This window comes from Pipistrellus kuhlii, unplaced genomic scaffold (assembly GCF_014108245.1).
Source record: "Pipistrellus kuhlii isolate mPipKuh1 unplaced genomic scaffold, mPipKuh1.p scaffold_m20_p_6, whole genome shotgun sequence".
NCBI lineage: Eukaryota > Metazoa > Chordata > Mammalia > Chiroptera > Vespertilionidae > Pipistrellus > Pipistrellus kuhlii.
In genome coordinates, this window is record NW_023425562.1 from 31,606,340 (window position 1) to 31,625,939 (window position 19,600).

Consider the following 19,600-nt stretch of genomic DNA (forward strand, 5'->3'; position numbering starts at 1 on the left):
TTCACCCTTCTAATTATGTACTCTCCCATAATTCTTTTGTCAACTATTTATTGAATGTGGCAAATACTGTGGCTGCAAAACTAAATATAGAGATAACTTTGAGTGTATTTTACCTGACTTTACCCATATGTAATAATGTATATAGGAACCTGCCCCAAATAAGTGGTTAATAGTAGCCTAATACTAGCTGTCAAATGACTCCACGGAGTCTAAGATAATAATTCAAATAGGTTGAGCTGAAGTATATACTATCACCCAAATTTTCAAACTGAGTAGACATTCAGAAGCACTACAGTCCATTAAAGTATGAAATATTAAAATCAGTCTTCCAATCTTGGGAGAATTGCTGAAGGCAAAAGATTATGACACAGGGAGAAAATGAAACCGAATGCATCACTTTCCCACCCAGAAAAATACACCTATCTTAGAATCCTCCCGGTTGTATTTATTTAAAAAACACACTTCGGGAGGAAATTGCATTTATTGGCTAATAAGAAAAAGGAAACCAGGTCCGTGTAAGGGCAAAGGCATATGTCATCCTATGCAGCTTGTTTATCCTGGGTTCTTTTATAAGTTTTCTCTGAGTGCTCATAAAAGATAATGGGATTAGATTCTGCTTCTTCCTTCGCCAGGCATTCTCCTGACCCTGAATGCTGTCACACAGATGGCAAGCGAATGGTGTTGGCCCCCTGGGAAGGAATTGTACTCTTCACCCCTCCATTATGTGACTTGAATACCCACCTGGTTTACCTCACTTTGAGCTTGCACCTGCTCCAGCTGACCCGAAACCATGGCAGGGAGTGGTCCGGTTAAGATGGAGAAAGAGTCCTCCATCACCCGTTCTCCCATCTCTACTGGGAATCTGCCCCTCAGAGGGAGCCTAAATGGCCCTCCCACTGGAATCATTGCTTTAACACGACAGTATTTTCCCTTTTTTAGATTCTGTAAACGTTTGGTCCAGGGGCAAGGAGCTTGTGTTTGTTTGTTTTTTACTAGGCGGTATAGTTGAGAGCAGCCCTGGGCATTCTGTACAAGTGATAAATACTCATGATGAACAATGGGGCCGGCTCTGGAGGCCCTGGGGCTGGCTCTAGGAGAACTCAGAATGAGGGGGAAATAATCAAGTTCTAATATAAAGGCAAGATTTCGCCTCTCATTAGGCCCAATGGCTACAGGTGGGAAAGTGTGTTAGTAAGATGGCACGGGGATTGTGTTGAGGGGCTATGGTGGGGGCGGGGGGAGGCCTTCGTGTGGTCTAGGCTTTCAAGATGTGTTTTCTATCTTCTTTCCAGCCGGGGTGTTATGTTATAACAATCCAAACCTAAGTTATTTTCTTTCCCCTTTTCCTTTTATGATTAAACCTTCACTATCACAAGTTAGCTCTCCCTCCTCAATGAACAAGAGTGCTTGTTTCTTTTTCACAAAAATGAAGCCTTTAGACAAGGTGATATTTATGTACACTCTCTCTTATGACCCCTTTCAGCTTTATTTGTATGTGAATTTCAACTCGGGTGTGGACACATTAGTTCTGTCAACAATGGACATTAATCTTCTACTTGATACAAATGCATCATCTTTATAAACAGAACTTTCAGAAATGCCAACAATTGTAACATCTTAGACATACTTTATCATTGAGAAAGCAAAATAGCCCAGATTATCCAAGTCATGTGCAGTGATGAATGCCCCAAACATGTTTTTCTCTCTCCAAACCCGCATGGTAGTTTAGAAAAAAAGAGAAAAACATTTTTAACCAGTAGTACAATATTAGTGGATGACATCCAATTTCTTAGAGATTTAAAATAATGTAGATTGGGATGGAGCCAAGGAATTAAAACAATGGGGAGAGAGAGAGAAGGGAGAAATCGTGTTAGAATAATAGTCAGCCCTCTGTGGTAAGAAAGCTTCAGTGAGTGGATTAAAAAAACTTGAGTCTTGCTGGTGTTTTAGCCCAACAAAATGATTCTCCTATCACTAGCGCAGCGCTTAGAGACAGTAATAAAATCTAGTAAAATATCACTATTCTCTTTGAGATAAGAAAATGTTACAGTGGTAGTTGTTCTTTCTTCAAGGCAATTTTTATAGCAATTCATCCATTTTAATCACCCTGGTCAGAGTTTTTCAGTGGTTAAGGACTATTCCATTGTGTGGTTTACAAACAAATATGACTAGAAATTCTCAGCAGTTATAATAGTAACTGGGCACTCGTGGGACCCATATTTGCCCCAGCAATGCCTGGCACTGTGCTTTGTACACACAGGTGGGCTTCCCATTTTCCATGTTCGCTGTATGATGAAAGTGTAGGAGCTCACTCTTTCCCACCACCACCGATTAACCTTTCCGGTAGCAAGCAACAACTTCTTCTGAGTAATGAGTACGCTCTTAGAGCCAGGTTGTTAACTGTGTAATTCTAAATTTTCTAAATATTTCCAATGGAAGTGGATAAAGATAAAATAGTTTATAACTTGTTCTGAGACTTGGACAATCTAATTAGGCCTTCGAGTTGCTTGCTTGTTGTGGGAAGATGCTCTTTAGTAGCTTGATCATTTGTTGCGATGTGCTTAATTCATATAAGATCCAGCAAACCCTCAGTCTTGCAGACCTCTATTTAACAGACTTAGAATATAGAGGACAACATTTCCAGTTCATATGTCATACATGGAAAGTAAAGCCCAGTTAACTTTCAAATGCTTCTAACCAAGATGTGCTTATAATTAAATTAACAGGTTATTTTTTTGTTATTAATTCACTGTTAGTTTTCACAAATTTTAGGGAATAGACCATATGTTGGAAAAAACACTAGTAATTTTGCTGATATATCTACAACTATAGTCTACATATTTAAATCCAAGAATCGCTGCTGGTAAATAATGTTCGGCAAATGATTAGCATGTGATCACAATGTAATTAGTTCTGCTATCTCATGCAGTGGCTTTCTGCAGAAGTTTTAGCATCTGCTGGCCTATGTTCCCTTGTATGTTAAGCCACGCCCCAGCCGTGTGCCTTTTTCACTTGCTGTGACTAGTGAATGCATGAATTTACTAGACATATTCAGTATAAATTTAAAATTACTGTGATACATGTGGAAAACTTTTCTGTGAAATTAAAATGTTCATATATACTTAATTTTAATTACACAAACATGTCTACATAAGTAAAAACAGGTAAGCTAGCTAATTTGTCAATTTCTTTAACATATGCATTTGGGAAAACCTACTTTATTATAGAACAGACTTTCGGCTTTGACACCTCCTCACCCAATTAGTTCCTTATATCCAGGTTTTATTGTAGTTGACTCTAAATTAAGGAGGTTACCCTAGATAATGGGGGTGGGTTTTGTCCAATGAGTTGAAAGGCCTAAGAGCAAACCATATGCTTTCCCTGAAGAAATTCTGCCTCAAGAAAGTCTTCAACTTAAAGTCCTACCTGAGTGTTCAACCTACCAGTCTGCCCCAGAGGTTTCATAACTGCCACCCCCCACAATCATGTGGTCCAGCTCTTTAAAACAAATCTCTGCTTTTTCTGTTTTGCTCTGAGAACCTTTACTGGCCCACCAACTCTTACACACAGATCTCTGGAGATTCCCCCCAAGTGCACTCATCTTCCTCACCCCAGGTTGAAAGAGCCTTAGAACTATTGCATCATGCCTCATGGTTCAGCTCTATTGAGTTAAATAAGCTATAGGAGTTTGCCCCACATGGAAATTTAGGCATCACTTAGAACACAACTTCTACAAGAAAATCAGCTGAATTCCAAAAAACAAGTTTTTATCTTATGCATATACTGTATATGTATACTTTTATATATTCTTTATCTTCATAGTAAATTAAGTCCCTGAAGTATGTGTGACTGTCCTCATTAGATGTTTGAGAACACTAATGTCAAAAGATGTTAAGGTAACTGGGCCAAAATCACATATCTCATAAGAAATTTAGATTTGGACCCAGATTTACCTGACTCCAAAACCTATCTATGTCCATTGCACCAAGCTCCTTCCATGTGGGTGAAAACCTACAGCAGTAAGAATTACATAGTGGGAAATATCCCACTTTCTTCTGTGCCACTTCCTTAGGTGCTGTGGAGAAGGATTTAAGCATCACCACCTGATATTTATTGAGGAGTTATGTGCCAAGCTTTTGTTTTAAAAATGTTTTAAGTGAAATGTCTAGATTTAATTATACCTCATATGTATAGTTGGACTTTTCAAAATTCTGAGACATGCTATTACTAATGATTTTGTTCTAGACCATCTATTTCAATTGTTGGATATTTGTTTCCCCTGTTCCTAAATGAAAGATGTTTCATGTTGACATTTAATACCTTATTAAGTAGAATAAAAGATATAATTGTTCTAAGGTAATGAAAGTCTTTTTTTCAAAAAATGTGCAAATTAGTTTTGTTTTTAAAAAATATTTTGAACCCTATCACCCCTGCCCCCCAAGGCTGATATCCAAGACATGCAATGAATTCAACATTAGTTAGTACTAACCCTCCTAACGAACCACTCCATCTGATTAGCATCTCTCATTCTGGCCAGAGTATTCTCTCACTCTAGCCTACAGGGGCCCATTCAAAAAGACACTTCCATCTGTCCTCAGGCTGAACATAGAGCGCTCTTAAGAAATATTCTTCTACACAAATACAATCAGTAAAAGTAATGGTAACTCAATTAAAGACGTATTACTTTAAGATCTCAAAGCTATTCATTCAACAAGAACACATTAAGCATTTGCTTTACAGAAGGTACTTTGGGAGAAACGAAGATGAATAATGTTGTCTCTGACTAATAATGAATTGTGGCAGTGCTCTGTACTGGATGTTCTAAAAGTGGTGCTTTTCAAACCAATGGCTGCAATCAAACTAGTGATTAGTGAAATCAGTCCATTGGGTCGTCTGAACAACATTATTTTTAATTAGATAGATTATAATAGAGAAAATGGAAAAGACGATAGAGTGCATGCATGCAGAGAGGTTAAGTATGTCTTTCTTTCAGCTGCATATGTGCTCAGACTGGTTTCCAGAGTAAGTTGCATTTCTTGCTGTGAAATGTAGTCAAAAAACTCTTTAAGAGCTATCACTCTAGAGAGAGAGAAAGATGAAAACAAAAGCCTTGATTTCAAGAAGTTTGCTTCTTGCTGGGAAGATGCTAATTCATGAACAGCAGAACCCTTTGTATAAAAGCAACTAATGACTACGGGATAAGAGCAATGTTGCTAATGTAATGTCCCAGTGGGAGTAAGGTCTAGGGAAAATCACTGTGATAATGTATTACTCCTTCCTCCTTGAAAAGCTTTCTTCTGGTCCCTTCTTACCTGCCCATCTTCTGAGGCTGGATCAATGACAAATGGGCACAGCTCTTGAGCCAGTTCTCTTTCTTCTGACACTCACTTCTCAGGTCACCTCATTCATTCTCAGAGCTGTGAATGCCATGTGAAGGCCCTTGTTTTTTTTTTTCCAGCCCAGATTGCCTGAAATCCGAAATCCCAGATTGGTATATTAAGGTCTCTAGTCAACTTCTCTACTTAGATGGCTCATGGGCATCTCAAACTTAATATGTCCCAAACTGAACTCCTAGTCCTTGTTCCCTTAGGCCTTCTCATCTCAGCTAATGGAAATGCAATTTTTCCTGTTGATCAGACCAGAAACCTCAAAGTTATCTTTGACCCCTTTCTTTCTCTCAAGTCCATGTTCAAATCATCATTAAGAAACATATTGGCCCTATCTTCTCTTGATTCCCATGCTAGCACCACTCCTCACTCTCAACTCTATTCTGGATTATCTCTGAGCCTCCAAACTCTCCCTCCAATTCCACCCTTACTCTAGTCATTCTCAGTTCAGCAACCTAAGTACTCCTTTTAGACTAGAATGTGTGACGTCTCTCATTAAACCTCAGATCTATTCCCATTTCACCAAAATTCTGCTGGTGTGACAACTCCTGTTAGTTCTACTTGTCATGAGCCACAGTTTTTACAATGGCCTGCAAGGCCCATGTGATCTGGATCCCACACCAGTCATTACTTTGTGCTCGCCTTCCTTCTCTTCTCACTCCACTCCACCCACCTGGCCTCTGCCTGCTAGCAATGCAGGCCTGTCTCCCCTAGGGACCTTCTTATCAACTCTTCTTTCTGCCTCAAGCACTCTCCCAGGGCTAACTCCCTCCACCACCCACTGTTCAATCTTTACTCTCTGAGGTCCTCACTGACCATGCTCTCTAACCTAGCATGTCCCTCACCCTCCCATCTCCACATACACACTCTGCTTTCTTTTCCTTCATGGTACATGTCATCATCTAACATACATGTTACTCATTTTGTTAATGCCTGTCATCCCCATTCCCCAGGAAGGCAGATTTTTTCTGTTTGTACATTGCTACATTCTTAGTATCTAAAGCAGCACCTACTTCACAATAATGTGCCTTTAAATATTTTGAAAAAGTCATTAAACAAATGGTAGTTTAACTCCAGCTTAACCACTAAGTGAAGGAAGAGAATACCATAATAAAGTTTTGTGTAAGAAACCTTACCTCAACCCCTACAGTGAACATGCCAGTTGGGACATTTCCTTTCAAATGGGGCTCAAGCTAATTTGGAAATATGGGCCCAAAGAGCAATAGAGTATATCACACTCCCCTCTGCATAAAATTCTGTGTACAAAATTCTGCTGGTGTGACAACTCCTGTTAGTTCTACTTGTCATGATGCCTAATACAGGCTCAAAGGTTGGAATATAGGCTCAAAGTACAAACCTCGAGAGACAACTTCCTAAAGTGAAGGTTATTAAAATGGAATTGTGTATTACCCATGTGCGTAAGGACACCCTAAATAGTATTCCGTTCTTCCCAGATATCAAGAGTTAGATTCACATAATTTGAAATATGATGGTTTTATTGTATTATATTGACTGAGATTCATGAAGAATAGATTCTATTTTGGCCCATTTGAATATAGTATCCTTTTAGGAATTGTGAATGTAACTTGGACTAAACGCCTAAACAGCACCAAGATAGAGTAGTGATGATGAAAAGCAGGAAATGTTGAGTTGTGTCTCTTCTTAAATATGTTATCTTTTTCTTTACAGATGCCAAATAGCTAAGTTAATAATTCACTGAATTTATAGTAATACTTTATAGCCTCATTATCCCAAAAATCAAGCAATGATAGAGAAACTAAAGAAAAATAGTTGCTGAAATTTATTTTAAAATTCATAATTTTGGAATTAATTATTAATACTGGAGATGATGCAAGATATTTTATAGACTGTAAACTAGTTGTAGCATTTGTTCATAATAAGGTTATCAGACTTTACTAGTATGTTCTGAGAGAAATGATTCATACTCATAAGCATTTGACAAGGAGTGGGGTCTCACTCCTGCTGAGAAAGTTGTAAGATTTTGGCCTTGAAGCTTAGTTTTATGAACGATGGTTCTACATCTGGGTTTCCATTGACCCCAGGAGGAAGATCGCTAACCTTCTACCACATCTGTGATTCTGATCACCAGACACAGAATTCTAGTTTGCCTCGGGGAATGTGCCTCAGAGAATGTGGTAGACAGACATTACACTAGTGACCACTGTAATGGAAAAACACTTAGCCCCTGAAACCCAACAGAAAGGCCTCTAAAATGCCAGAAAGACATGTTAAAAATGAACAGCTTCCTTAAAAACTAAGGGCTCTAAATTAACATATCTCCTATGTAGTCAGTAAAAAAATATATAAGATATTCACCATAAGTCTCTGTTGTTTTTATCTTGTAATCTTTAGGATTTTTGTGTTCTTCCTGCTCTTTCACTAAAACTTATAGCCAACTGTGGCTGCTGGGTGATGGGTGTTGTGTGGACTTTTTTTTTTTTTTTTAAGTCTTTTGGTTTTTCCAAGCATCTTAACCTTCATTCCTTATCACAAATTTCAAAATATTACATAGTGTTGTTATGTCCCAGCAACCTCACTCCTGAGTTTTATATTTAATGAAAACTCATTGTCACTAAATTTTGAAACTCATAGACAGCAACCTGGTATAAGGAAAAGAGCACAGAAATTGAGTGAGACAAACCTGCCTTTCAATTCTATGATTTTACTAGCTGAAAAATTTAGTGTAAATTATTTAATAGCACTAAGTCTCAATGTTCTCACTTTTGCAATGGCATTAATAACAAACATAGGGTTCTGGTATTCTGTGACATAATGTAATTATGTATTATAATTATAATATAACATAGGGTTCTGGTATTCTGTAACATAATGTAATTAGGGGTTATACACGAATACCAACAACCGTATTGATATCCGAAATGAGAGAAAATACCTTTTTCCCAGCATTCCGAGGTCCAGAGGCATTTGCTGATTGAACAGGCTTGGGTCATAGGCTCAGCCCTGAACTAAGCAGTGGAGCTGGGGATGTGATGTGCTGATTGGCTGGGCCCAACTCCTGTGTTACTCCTGAAATACCTGGGCCCTGAGGGGTGGGGAGGAAAGTTCCCCCAAAGCAAAATCACGGGGATGTGACTACAAGAACCAGAAGTGGGAGTGGGAGAGCACAACCCACAGATGCCCACTACCATCAAAATACCTGGTGGGTGATGAATGAAATTCACTTTCTTCCCTGTCCCCACATGATACCCGAGTGCAGTATCTTAGCTATTATTTCTTGGTGTGGTATCACAAGGACATCTTCCCAACACTAGTGCCCCCTTTGATGCCAGCCATCACCTCAGTAGCATTTTCTACTGAAGGCCCATGGAGTCCCTCCCCTGTGAGGGTCCCAGGCCTGGCTCCTCTGCGTTGCGCCTGCAGTGCCACTTCTCAATGGCATCCATGCACTTCACACACACAGTCAACTCCCAGGGAACGGCACTACCACCAGGGAAGAGGATTTCTAAGAACAAGCTACCAACACAGTAGGTAATTCATGGGGACTAAAATGTAGTGCTCAACTCAGCTTGACTTGCTTTGAAACCGTTTTTACTCTTTTTCTTCATCCATCCCCCAGAACTGCCTAATCCACTTAAAACTTATAAGCCTCTTTGAGACTGTTTTACAAAATGCTTTAAGTGTTTACCTGGCACCAACTACGGTTTTGGATAGATACCTCGAAGGTACCTGTACATGTCTCTGTGTTAGAATAATTCCATAGGATCTGAGTGAACAAGTCACCATTGCAGAGTACTATTTACAACGTTCTGTTAAATAGCATTTAAAAATATTGTTTGGAGGGAGATGTGGCAAAGGCCATATGTCCTATTGTAAAAGAGGTGGGTATTTACTCATCCTTAAGAGGTCATTTTCGAGCAATCTGATGCAATATAAGATTTCCACCAGCTTCGAACTTCAAGGGGAGTTAGAAAGGGCGGTTACCAGGGAAATCTGATTGGAAAACACCAATCTGCATGCTGCGTAATTGTAATTTTCCTATTCTTGCTCTTTTTTTTTTTTTTCTGCTTTTGCTATGAGAAGAGTAAGCTAAAAAGGCTACAGGGACATTTTTGCCAAGTCGCATTTGTCAAGTTGAAAGCTGTGTGGAGCAGAAAAGCAGTTCTCCCCGCTGCAAAGAAGATGCACAGGAGCCGAGTGAGTAGGGAATCTGAGAGCTCACTAAAAGTGCTTAGAAGGCCCATACATTAAAGCCATTCCTGAGAACAGTGGTAGGCAGGAACTGGAATCCGGGGCGGAGGCTCTACCAAATGCTGAAAAACCAGGGGTGCTTGGAGGCCCCAAAGCCACCCTTGAAAGGTGTGGCTCTGCCGTAAGTTTTCTGATTCCCCCCAAACTGTCCATTTGTGTTTAAGCAGTAACTGATAAGACCTTCAGTAAGTATGCCACAAAACGGTGACATGGCAAACACTGTTTTACTTCATAATTATTGTAAACAGTTATTTTAAATCTTTTATCAGTGCTAGAAAGTGTCAAGATCATATTTATGCTAATTTTATTAATTGAACTTTATTTAAAAACAAACAGTGCAGGTGAGTGGTGCACTCCTTTTTTTTAGCTTATTTTTTCATTCACTCAGTCAGACATTCACCAGAGGCAGGGTAACATTACTTAAAACTCTGTGGCTGGCAAATGCGGACTCCTACTCTTTATTATGACCTTGGGCAAGTCATTTTAGCTTTTCAAGTCTCCGTTTTACAGTAGTAATGCCTATTTCATAGGGCTGCTGGAAGGATTAAAATCAAGCGACATAAGTACCAGTCCAGCCCTTTGAGGTTATTCCATAAATGTCATTTTATTCCATAAATATCCAGTCCTTGCCTCTCCTTTCATAAATACAGTTTTTCTTCCTCAGCATTACCCTTCCCCAAGTTCAGGAAAGGCCTGGTAGGTTGACTCCCCTTGGCCCTAGCCAAGCGCCTTCATGGATTTGGTTGCTTTCACTGACTTACTCTGTGCTTGGGGAGAAACCAACAGCTGCTGAGGGGTGGTCTTGCCAATATGAACCTATAACTGACTTTCACCATTTCAGTCACTGCTCTTCCCTGCTATGTTGCCTTTATTTCTACTCAATCAATCAAATGCCTGAGTCCTTTCTCTCAGCCTTTTTGATTCCTGATGAACTAGAACTTTGCTTTAAATCCCACCCCAGTGTTAAGGTGATCACTTTCTTCCCAATTCCCTACACTGCGGAGCCGCTCAGAGAATGGCCCTGGCCTCCCTGCTATTTGTCAGGACATACGTTCCATTTCAGCTGTCCCGGCGTTCTAAGTGTCTTCATTCCTTTTGTGGCTCTCAGATTTCCCAAAATCTCACGCATTTTCATTACTCCAGACCTCACCATCCAGCTTCCCATCCTGAGATAATCCAATCTCCAGAAGTCACTCACACATGGCTCATCCCCTAGCCACCGTCTCTCGGCCCATCATCAGCGCAGAATGTCTGACTCTATCTACACTCAGTAACCCTTTATGCCTGCAGCCCAAAGCGGGACTCAAACATGGGTGCTTTGAAGGAGCCTTTTAAAGGCAAGTGTTCTCATGTCTGAAATAGTATTTATCATAAGTTTTTATTCCAGAGCATGTAATTCTTATTGATTTTATTGTGGGGTGTTTTTTTTTCCTCCAGAAAGACCTTTAAACACTAACTAGTTGCTTTCTTATCTGAAATGTGTTCTTTAGATTATCATAAAATAATAGTTATTACAAGATATCTAAGATTTGAATATGGGTGAGAAAAACCCTGGAATGTGTACAGCAGACCTAGCGTGGTCACAGTGCCACCTGGACTAACTCCTAACCTCTTGGACCTCACTTTCTTTACTTGACAAGCTGAAATTATAACATTATTCTTATCTTTCAAGGTAGTTAGAAGAATCATGAACATTATGTTGCATTTATACTTAATGTTTTTTGCAAAAGCATGCAGGGGTCCTCAAACTTTTTAAAGTGGGGGCCAGATCACGGTCCCTCAGAGACTGGAAGGCCGGACTATATGAACTACTAATTCCTACTGTAACACCTCGGCTGCGCTCACTGCCCAAAAAACCTGGCGGGCCGGATCAGACTCCTCTGCGGGCCGCATGTGGCCCGCAGGCAGTAGTTTGAAGACACCTGCATAGGTTAATGCTAATTACTACTATTAATTTTGTCACTAAGAACAGGAACATTAAGTTTATAATTACTGTCCCAGAATATATCCATTTCTTGTTCTTATTTTTGCACATATTCTTTAAAGAGATGTTTAATTGATTCTAATATCCTTTTTTATCATTTTAGCATCTTTTCTAAAAAATTGTCTTGAGAGAAACCTGAAACTTGGGTATGTGCCCTGACCGGGAATCAAACCCACCACCTTTTGGTGTATAGAATGATGCTCCGACCAACTGAGCCACACCAGCCAGAGCAATATTTTAGCATCTTTAATATTGGAATATATCCTACAACTTGTGGCATATCAGAAATTAATTGGTGACATTCATTTCTTTCTTAGTGGTACAAAAAATATTGTGGGGTTTGCATTGGTATCTTAGAGTCAGTCAAATGTGGTATTTGGAGCTTAAAGGAAAGTTAGGGAAGGGTAAAAGTACTTTGTCTATCTAAATGGAAACTTTAGCCGAAACCGGTTTGGCTCAGTGGATAGAGCGTCGGCTTGGGGACTGAAGGGCCCCGGGTTCGATTCCGGTCAAGGGCATGTACCTTGGTTGCGGGCACATCCCCAGCAGGGGGTGTGCAAGAGGCAGCTGATCGATGACTCTCTCTCATCGATGTTTCTAACTTGCTATCTCTCTCCCTTCCTCTCTGTACAAAATCAATAAAATATATTTAAAAAAAAAAAAAAAAATGGAAACTTTATTAAGCAAGTGGCAATAGAACCACCCCACCCCCCAAAAAATCAACAAAGTGTTTGAAGCATTCAGATAGAAGATATTGCTTTGAATTATATCATCTTTTAAGGTTCCCTATGGGAAATATATTTTAAGGACCTCCAACTGGTTATAGCTTAGCTCACAGGTCTCCTAGAACTAGTGTGATCCTGATTCTACCGAGTTTGGGGAAGCCTAAGGGGGGCAAATATGGCTGCTCCAGAAAAGAGTCTTAGAAGGTCTTAGAAGAAAGATAAACACATATTTGTGCCTGTGGGCCAAGTTGGGAGAACCAATTTTTACTATAAAAGATGGATATATATTGTAGATGAAATGTTTATATCTATAATATTTATAATTTTCATATATGTGAATTTTTCCATTTTTACATAGGGTTACATATATTCTATTTACATTTATATTCTCATGCTAGAATATCTTCTTTAGTGATTAGAAGTTTGTCAGTTAAAATGCCACTGCTTTTTAACTCACAAGGCGGTACAGCTGGCCATACTTAACATGTAGACATGAAGAGACAGATTTCTAATCTTTATCCTCAGCTTTGTATGGTGCTTTGTAGTTAACAACTATATTCACACATGTTATCCATATTCATTAAACATCTGATATCATCCCCATTTTACAGTTGGAAAGACTGAATCAAAGAGATGAAGTGATGTATCCAAGGTCAAATGCAGTGAATGAAAGCAAAGCTGGTGGAATCCATTTAGTGTCATGTGATCTCCTTCTGGCACTGTACTAGGCCCTAGAAAGAGCAGGATAAACAACAAGAAGCTTGTCCCCTTTACTTTTTCCAGCCTCTTCCTCCCTGACCTGTGAGGCTAAGAGCTGCCCAGAGTAGAACTGTCATGAAGCCCAGAGCCTCTGTGCCCCAGCTGTAGGCCTTGTCAGTCCTCATACCTAGGGAATGCAAAGGTCTCAGCTCTGGGTTTCTAAAAAATACAAATACCAAAGTATTCTGCCTTGGGAACCAGAAGAAGGCATTTGAGATCTGATCACCTGGAAGCTAGCAAGCTAAGTCACCCAAGGAAGCAAGGTCCCCCTTAGTCCTGCATAATAGAAATGAGTCTCAGAGCAAAAAGCTGTGCAGTACTTCCTGATGGGGGCTTTCCCTCAAAAATGATGGGAGGAGACAATATATTAGAAATTCAAGTTTCTGATTACTGTATTTCAATGATTTCTGCCCCTCCGTTACCAGAGAAAACCAAACACGGCATCAGATCTCTTGGAAAGCCAATGTCATCCATCATCAGAGAGCATCTACATGCTCAGTGCCCTGCTGCATGCTGGGAGTCATGCACAACTCCCATAACAGAGGACTTCCCTGAGCACTTCCTGTGTGCCGATGGACATTACCTCAGGCAATCCACAAATAACTATGTGGAGGGGAAAATGAACCAGGAAATTGAGACATAGAGGACTTAATTAACTTGACCATGGAAGTGCCCTGTTACTGGCCCCGCGGGAATTCAAACCTGGGCAGTCTAACTGCACAGCCCACATACTGACCCTTCAGCAATACCGCTCCCCCAGGTTCAAAGAATTTACTGAATATTTGGAGAGATGACACAAAAACACAAACAAGTAGTGTACACAAATGCCAGAGAACTCAGGTGGAACATGTGGATCTGGTTTGGGCCACACAATCTCCATCACAACTCTGCCCTTGTACATGGAAACCAGCCAAGGTCAATATGTTATGAATGGGCATGGCCATATGCCAATAAAACTTTATTTACAAAGAAATGGCATGCTGGAGTTAGTCTGTGAGCTACAGGTTGCTGATCCTTATGTAGATGATCTATGCCATAAATTTCATAAAGGAGATCAGTTCAGAGTGGAGCAGTTGGTGGGAGCTATGGGAATTAAGCCTTGAGGAGAAATTTAGGGGGTGCTTTGGAGGACCTATGAGACCTGTCCTGCCCCTTCTTGCTCCCTGGGCTCTGGCCAGCTGGCATATGTCTCCTAGGCTTTGATTACACCAAGCTTACTCCTACTCTAGAGATTTCTCCTTGACTGATCCCTCTGCCTGAAAGTCCTTCCCCGAGCTCTCCTCAAGGCATTTATGGTTTCAGAAATTACCTTGTTTGTGTATTGTGTACTGGTCTATTATCTGTCTCTTTCTCTTCTCCTTATAGAATGTAAGCTCAATAACATGGGATCAACATTGGTACTGTTCACTGCTGCATATTCCTGGCACGCAGACAATGGCCAGAAAATAAACACGCAAAAAAAAAAAAAATACTTGCAAGGGTAAATGAAAAGGGGGGAGAGAGGCAAAGGAGAGAAAGGGAGGGAGAATTAGGAAATGAAAGCATGCCTCATCATATTGTGTTTAATCTTTCCTTGTTCTGTGACTGAATCGACTGAAGCTGTCATTTGAGTGGCTATCACTCAGTGACCACGACTCTATTTCAGTTCATAAAGCATCCTTATCCTGTAATAAGAGAATGATAGCACTGGTTGTGGCCATTCCTAGGTCAGAGGCAGGTCTTCTGTACTTCTGAATGATGACATGCGGTTTAAGTTACAGACTGGCTATAATCAAAATAGAAAAATCCATAGTAATCTTCATTTCATTTTATAAAAAAATAAAGCTCTCCATTGGTATTTTAATACTTAAGCATAAAAAAGCTAATGATCCTCTTTTTCTCTAACCCATAACTATTGTCATAACTATTGTCAAACTTAGCCTTTATTACATATTTGTTATAGCCGGGTTTTGTTGGATCCAATCACCTCCTAAACTGGTGCAGACAAGCAGAACAGCTGACCTGGCTGCTTTCCTATCTGCTGCAGCTTTCTTCTCTTACCGACTTTCATTTCTTTAAACTGCTGGGACTAATAATAATAAAGGCTTTTTCAGGCAGTTGCAAGGTTAAATTTTTTATTTCCCTAAATCTTTTTTCCCTGTGCAACTGAAGCAGGAAGACATAGCAACCTTTGACTAGATCACTATAGTAGCTGTAACCATGAGTCTCCTTTCTTTTCAATCAAAAGGGGATAATATTTCATGCTCTAGACACCTTACAAATTTATATGCTTTCCTTGAAAACTATGTACCCAATCACTGTCTTCCCCTTTACTTTAGAATGTAAGAGACTCAGAATAAAAACTGTGATGCAATTAGAACAATTTTGCTGGCTCTTAAATTTCAGCAACAGTATTTTTCTTCTCCAAGGTCTTTATTTTCATTTTTGTTTTTACATTTTTCCTAGAACTGATTTATGCATTTTTATATGTAATTGTGTTCTAGGCTATGTTTAGGTGTATAAATCACATATTAATTTTTAAATTCCACTCCAAGATAAGTCACTTACATACAATTTTTTAGCTGTAGTCATTTGAAAACAATGTTTAATTGAAAGATATACTGATTAAATACTACCTAACTGATTCCTTTCTCAATAATCACAGCCTGTTTCTAGTCCAAGTCTAAGTTTCGACCATAAACTGATTTTGGAGAAAACACCTAATCAGAAATTTCCCATGTTCTGTTTCATAAGTGATGTGAGCTAAGATGGCATTAGTCTCTGACATATTCTCAAGGGTAATGCCTATGAACTGCGCATCAATACTGAGAAATGGCAATGTCGTGGGCACATGTATGACCCTCAGCTGTACTAACTTAATTTGTAAAAATTTATCTGCTAAGTCAACAATGAGGTTCTGAACATGATCATATCTTTGCGGTGAGTCATCTGCCAATTGAAGGGAAAAACAAGACTGTTCTCAGCATTTATAATTTCCCTAAGAAATGTCCCCTGTTGCTATAGTGACACTGATGCTTTTTAGCTAAAAAAAAAAAAAAGGAAAAACTCTATATTGTTACTACCATAAGTGAAATAGCAAATGCATCAGATGTGATGGATTATGAAGGTGCCATGGGACCATAAAGTGTTCGATTCCCTAAGGACTACTGAACATAGCCTAGAGAGACAGCATCAAACAGTGATCAAGCGCAAGGCCCATGAGCTGTGAGCTGGAATCCTGCCCTTCATGGCTGGGGCTTGGAGTCAGTTACAGAACCTCAGTCTCATCATTTGTAAAATGGGGATAACAATAATACTACCCTTCTGCTGTGCGGATCCAATGAATTAACATTTCTAAAACATTTAGAACAGTGCCTGCATATGGAAAGCATGATTTAAGAATTCATCTAATAAAATAAACAAGCTTCACAGTGAAACTTACTCATACTTTTTTAGTCTTTTCAGGATTAGAACTTATAAACAACTGTCTTCAGATCCATGAATGGTAGTAACACTTTAATCTGATGTTTCTAGTCATATAGTCAAATTCATAACTTAAGAGAGAAAGAAGTGGAACATCTATTCTCACTTCTTAGAATGGGTATAATATCTATAAATCTATATATAATGCCTGTATGGAACATTGTAGACAATTTTCTTAACACTTAAGTGTTAAGATCCATATGTTGGGAGTAAGTAAATTATGATATTTTGTGTTAAACAAAATGCTTAGATCCCAGTGCTGCCATTTAGTAGCTATGTGTTCTTTGGCAAATTTCTTAAGCTATCTGAGCTCCTGCTTCTCATCCCAGAAATGATGAAAAATGCACAGAGTTGTTGTATTAATGAAACCCTATAAACAAATTGCTTAGCATAGTTAAATGTTAGTAATGAACACTGCATTATCTAATGGATAATCAGTAAATGTTTAGCATCAAAATATTACATACCTTTTTAACTTCGCATTGCAAATTGGGCCAGTTTCCATTTATGGCCCCTACCTTAAACCTGTTAACATGTTGATTTGGAACGGTTCTCAAATTTATTTATGCTTTGTCTTCTCATCTCTGCTGCAAACATGTTGAGGGCAAGAACCAGACTCCCCCTTCTTTTTAAATTAAGCCCTCTGCGTTGTAGGCTGTTACTTCTTAATGTATATAAAGACTGGTAATTATGCATGTCTTTTACCAAGTAGAGGAAGAAATGAGAACCTAAGTTTAGTCCACGTTGAAGTGGAAAATCTAAAAGCAACCAAAGAAAAGTCATAAAAAAAGCTCTCTATATTGTAGTGTAGTGCTCTGCTGAACTCAGAGGGAATGGCTGTAGAATGTACTGAGAACATTATCTTGTGTGGTACCCACAGTTAGGGACTTAGAATAGGATCCAGCAAAGCAAAAAGGAAAGAACAATTCAGATAAATACAGTAATAGCTATCCCAGGTAAGTAGAGACACTCTTTAAGGTGGTGGTGGTAGTAGAGTGTGTGTGTGTGTGTGTGTGTGTGTGTGTGTGTGTGTGTAGATAAAAAAAAATAATTTAAAGTAAGAAAATGCCACTAGCTTTCATGAGGAGGTCATTGGTACCCTTTAATTTGGAGGCTGAATCCAAATTAAGAGGGTTCGGAAAGAACAGGTGATTGGGAAGTCAGTGCAGCTGTTATACTAGTAGACCACTGGTTGAGGAAGAAAAAAGATCAGATATAAGATGGTAGAGTTGAGAGTTAAAGGAAGATGAAAAAAAAAAAACCACTTTAAAAAAATTTTTAAATGACAGTTGAAAACAAATAATTGAAAAACTACGGTAATAAAACCGATCTCCTTTCCAATGGCATTCTTATGCCTGACTCAATTATTCTCAGCATGAAAACTGAGAGTTACAAGTAAATCTGAGCCAATTATATTTGTTTTTCCTAATACACAGGTTGTTTTAAAGATTCAGACATGGATTTCCATGCATTCAAACTATTTTCAAACCAGTTATAGTAAAACACCATTATTGAAAAGTTAATGTCTGAAGTTTTTGGGTCAGAGCCCCTAAGAAAGTAAAGAAAGGAAAATGTAGGGTTTTGTAAAAAATGAATCATCTCTTTTATGTCTGAATAGGTTCCTCAAGATGAATGGACAGGGTATACCCCTCGAGGTAAAGACGATGAAATTCCCTGCCGAAGAATGCGGAGTGGCAGCTATATCAAAGCCATGGGAGATGAAGACAGTGGTGACTCGGACACAAGTCCCAAGCCATCTCCCAAAGTTGCTGCACGAAGAGAAAGCTATCTCAAGGCTACTCAGCCATCCCTCACAGAACTCACCACTCTCAAGTAAGTGTTCTGACACTATACATCTGGTAGTCCAGTTCCTTGCATTATTATTACCTAGGATCAGATTGTGTGATGCCTAGAATAATTGGGACAGAAAGCATTCTATACATGGAGCAATGTGATACATTGACTGGTCTATTGATTTTGACATTAGGTTTGACTTGCTTTCAAAGACATGAGCATCCAGGTACTATGCATGGATATAACAAGCTGAATCCCCAATCTCCAAGATGAAGAGTTTGAAATAATCCAGACTGGCTTCTGGAAGAAATTAAGATTTCTGGTTAATGAGAAGATCCATGTATCCCAACTCTTGGACATTTGTTTAACCACTAAATCTATGAGGAATCTCTTCCTTACAAGACCCTTCAGTTTTTCAGATAATTGAGTAATATAAGAGATCAGATTATACTGGGAAAGCTTATAGAATGTGGTCATGTTTTAAAATTGGGTGATATGTGAAGGCTCTTGACATACATTTTTAAATTTGGTCACTCAATATATTTTGTAAGACTTTAAAATGTGTTTTTTTGTCTTGAAAATATGATATAAGTAATATTTATTTCCAGTTGTGCCCTTTGTAAATAGAGAAGAGCTTTACAAAATAAACTACTAAAATTGAAATTTTAATTTTTAATTTTATTTATAGAAGTAAATATGAGCTTGGAACACAGCATCATATAGCTCATCATTTGGACCTAAATAATATATTATGAATAATTTGTGTTTTAAGTGCCTTTGATTACATGTTTTGAGGAAATACATACTGCTGTTCATGCAATTATATATACTACAAAATAATATATTAAAAGACAATAAATAAATAATAAATTTTCCAAAGGAAAATAAACTATACTATGACCTAGGACAATGAAAAGAAACCAACTGTTATATGATGGAAATTTATTTAAATAGCATGTTACATTATATGTTACATTATATATAGGGAGAGACCCCTCATCAATATTTTTTCATGAATTATGTGAAACCACTATGGATCATTTCAATGAAATAAAAAAAAACTTATAACCAATGACATGAGTAAACCATCTCAAGAAAGAAAGCATTTCTTTCTTTGGCTTCCAGTTGCCCTCCTTCTTGCCTTTATTTCTGCACGTATTCATTTCCTAGGCAGGCCATACTATGACCTCAGTGGCTTGAAACTATAAGAGTTTATTATTTCACAGTTCTGAAAACTAGAAGTTTGAAGTCTAGGTGTC

The 19,600-nt window shown here is 38.7% G+C and overlaps 1 protein-coding gene across 12 annotated transcripts in view; it reads left to right on the top strand.

Moving 5' to 3' along the window:
* The window catches only part of DLGAP1 (DLG associated protein 1), a 572,027-nt gene that overhangs the window by 383,308 nt on the left and 169,119 nt on the right, over positions 1-19,600 (top strand). For all 12 annotated transcript variants that reach the window (XM_036418494.2, XM_045574247.1, XM_036418496.2 and 9 more), the window contains one exon: positions 18,166-18,380. In XM_036418494.2, coding sequence (XP_036274387.1) covers positions 18,166-18,380 — 215 coding nt within the window. The remainder of the gene's footprint in view (positions 1-18,165; positions 18,381-19,600) is intronic.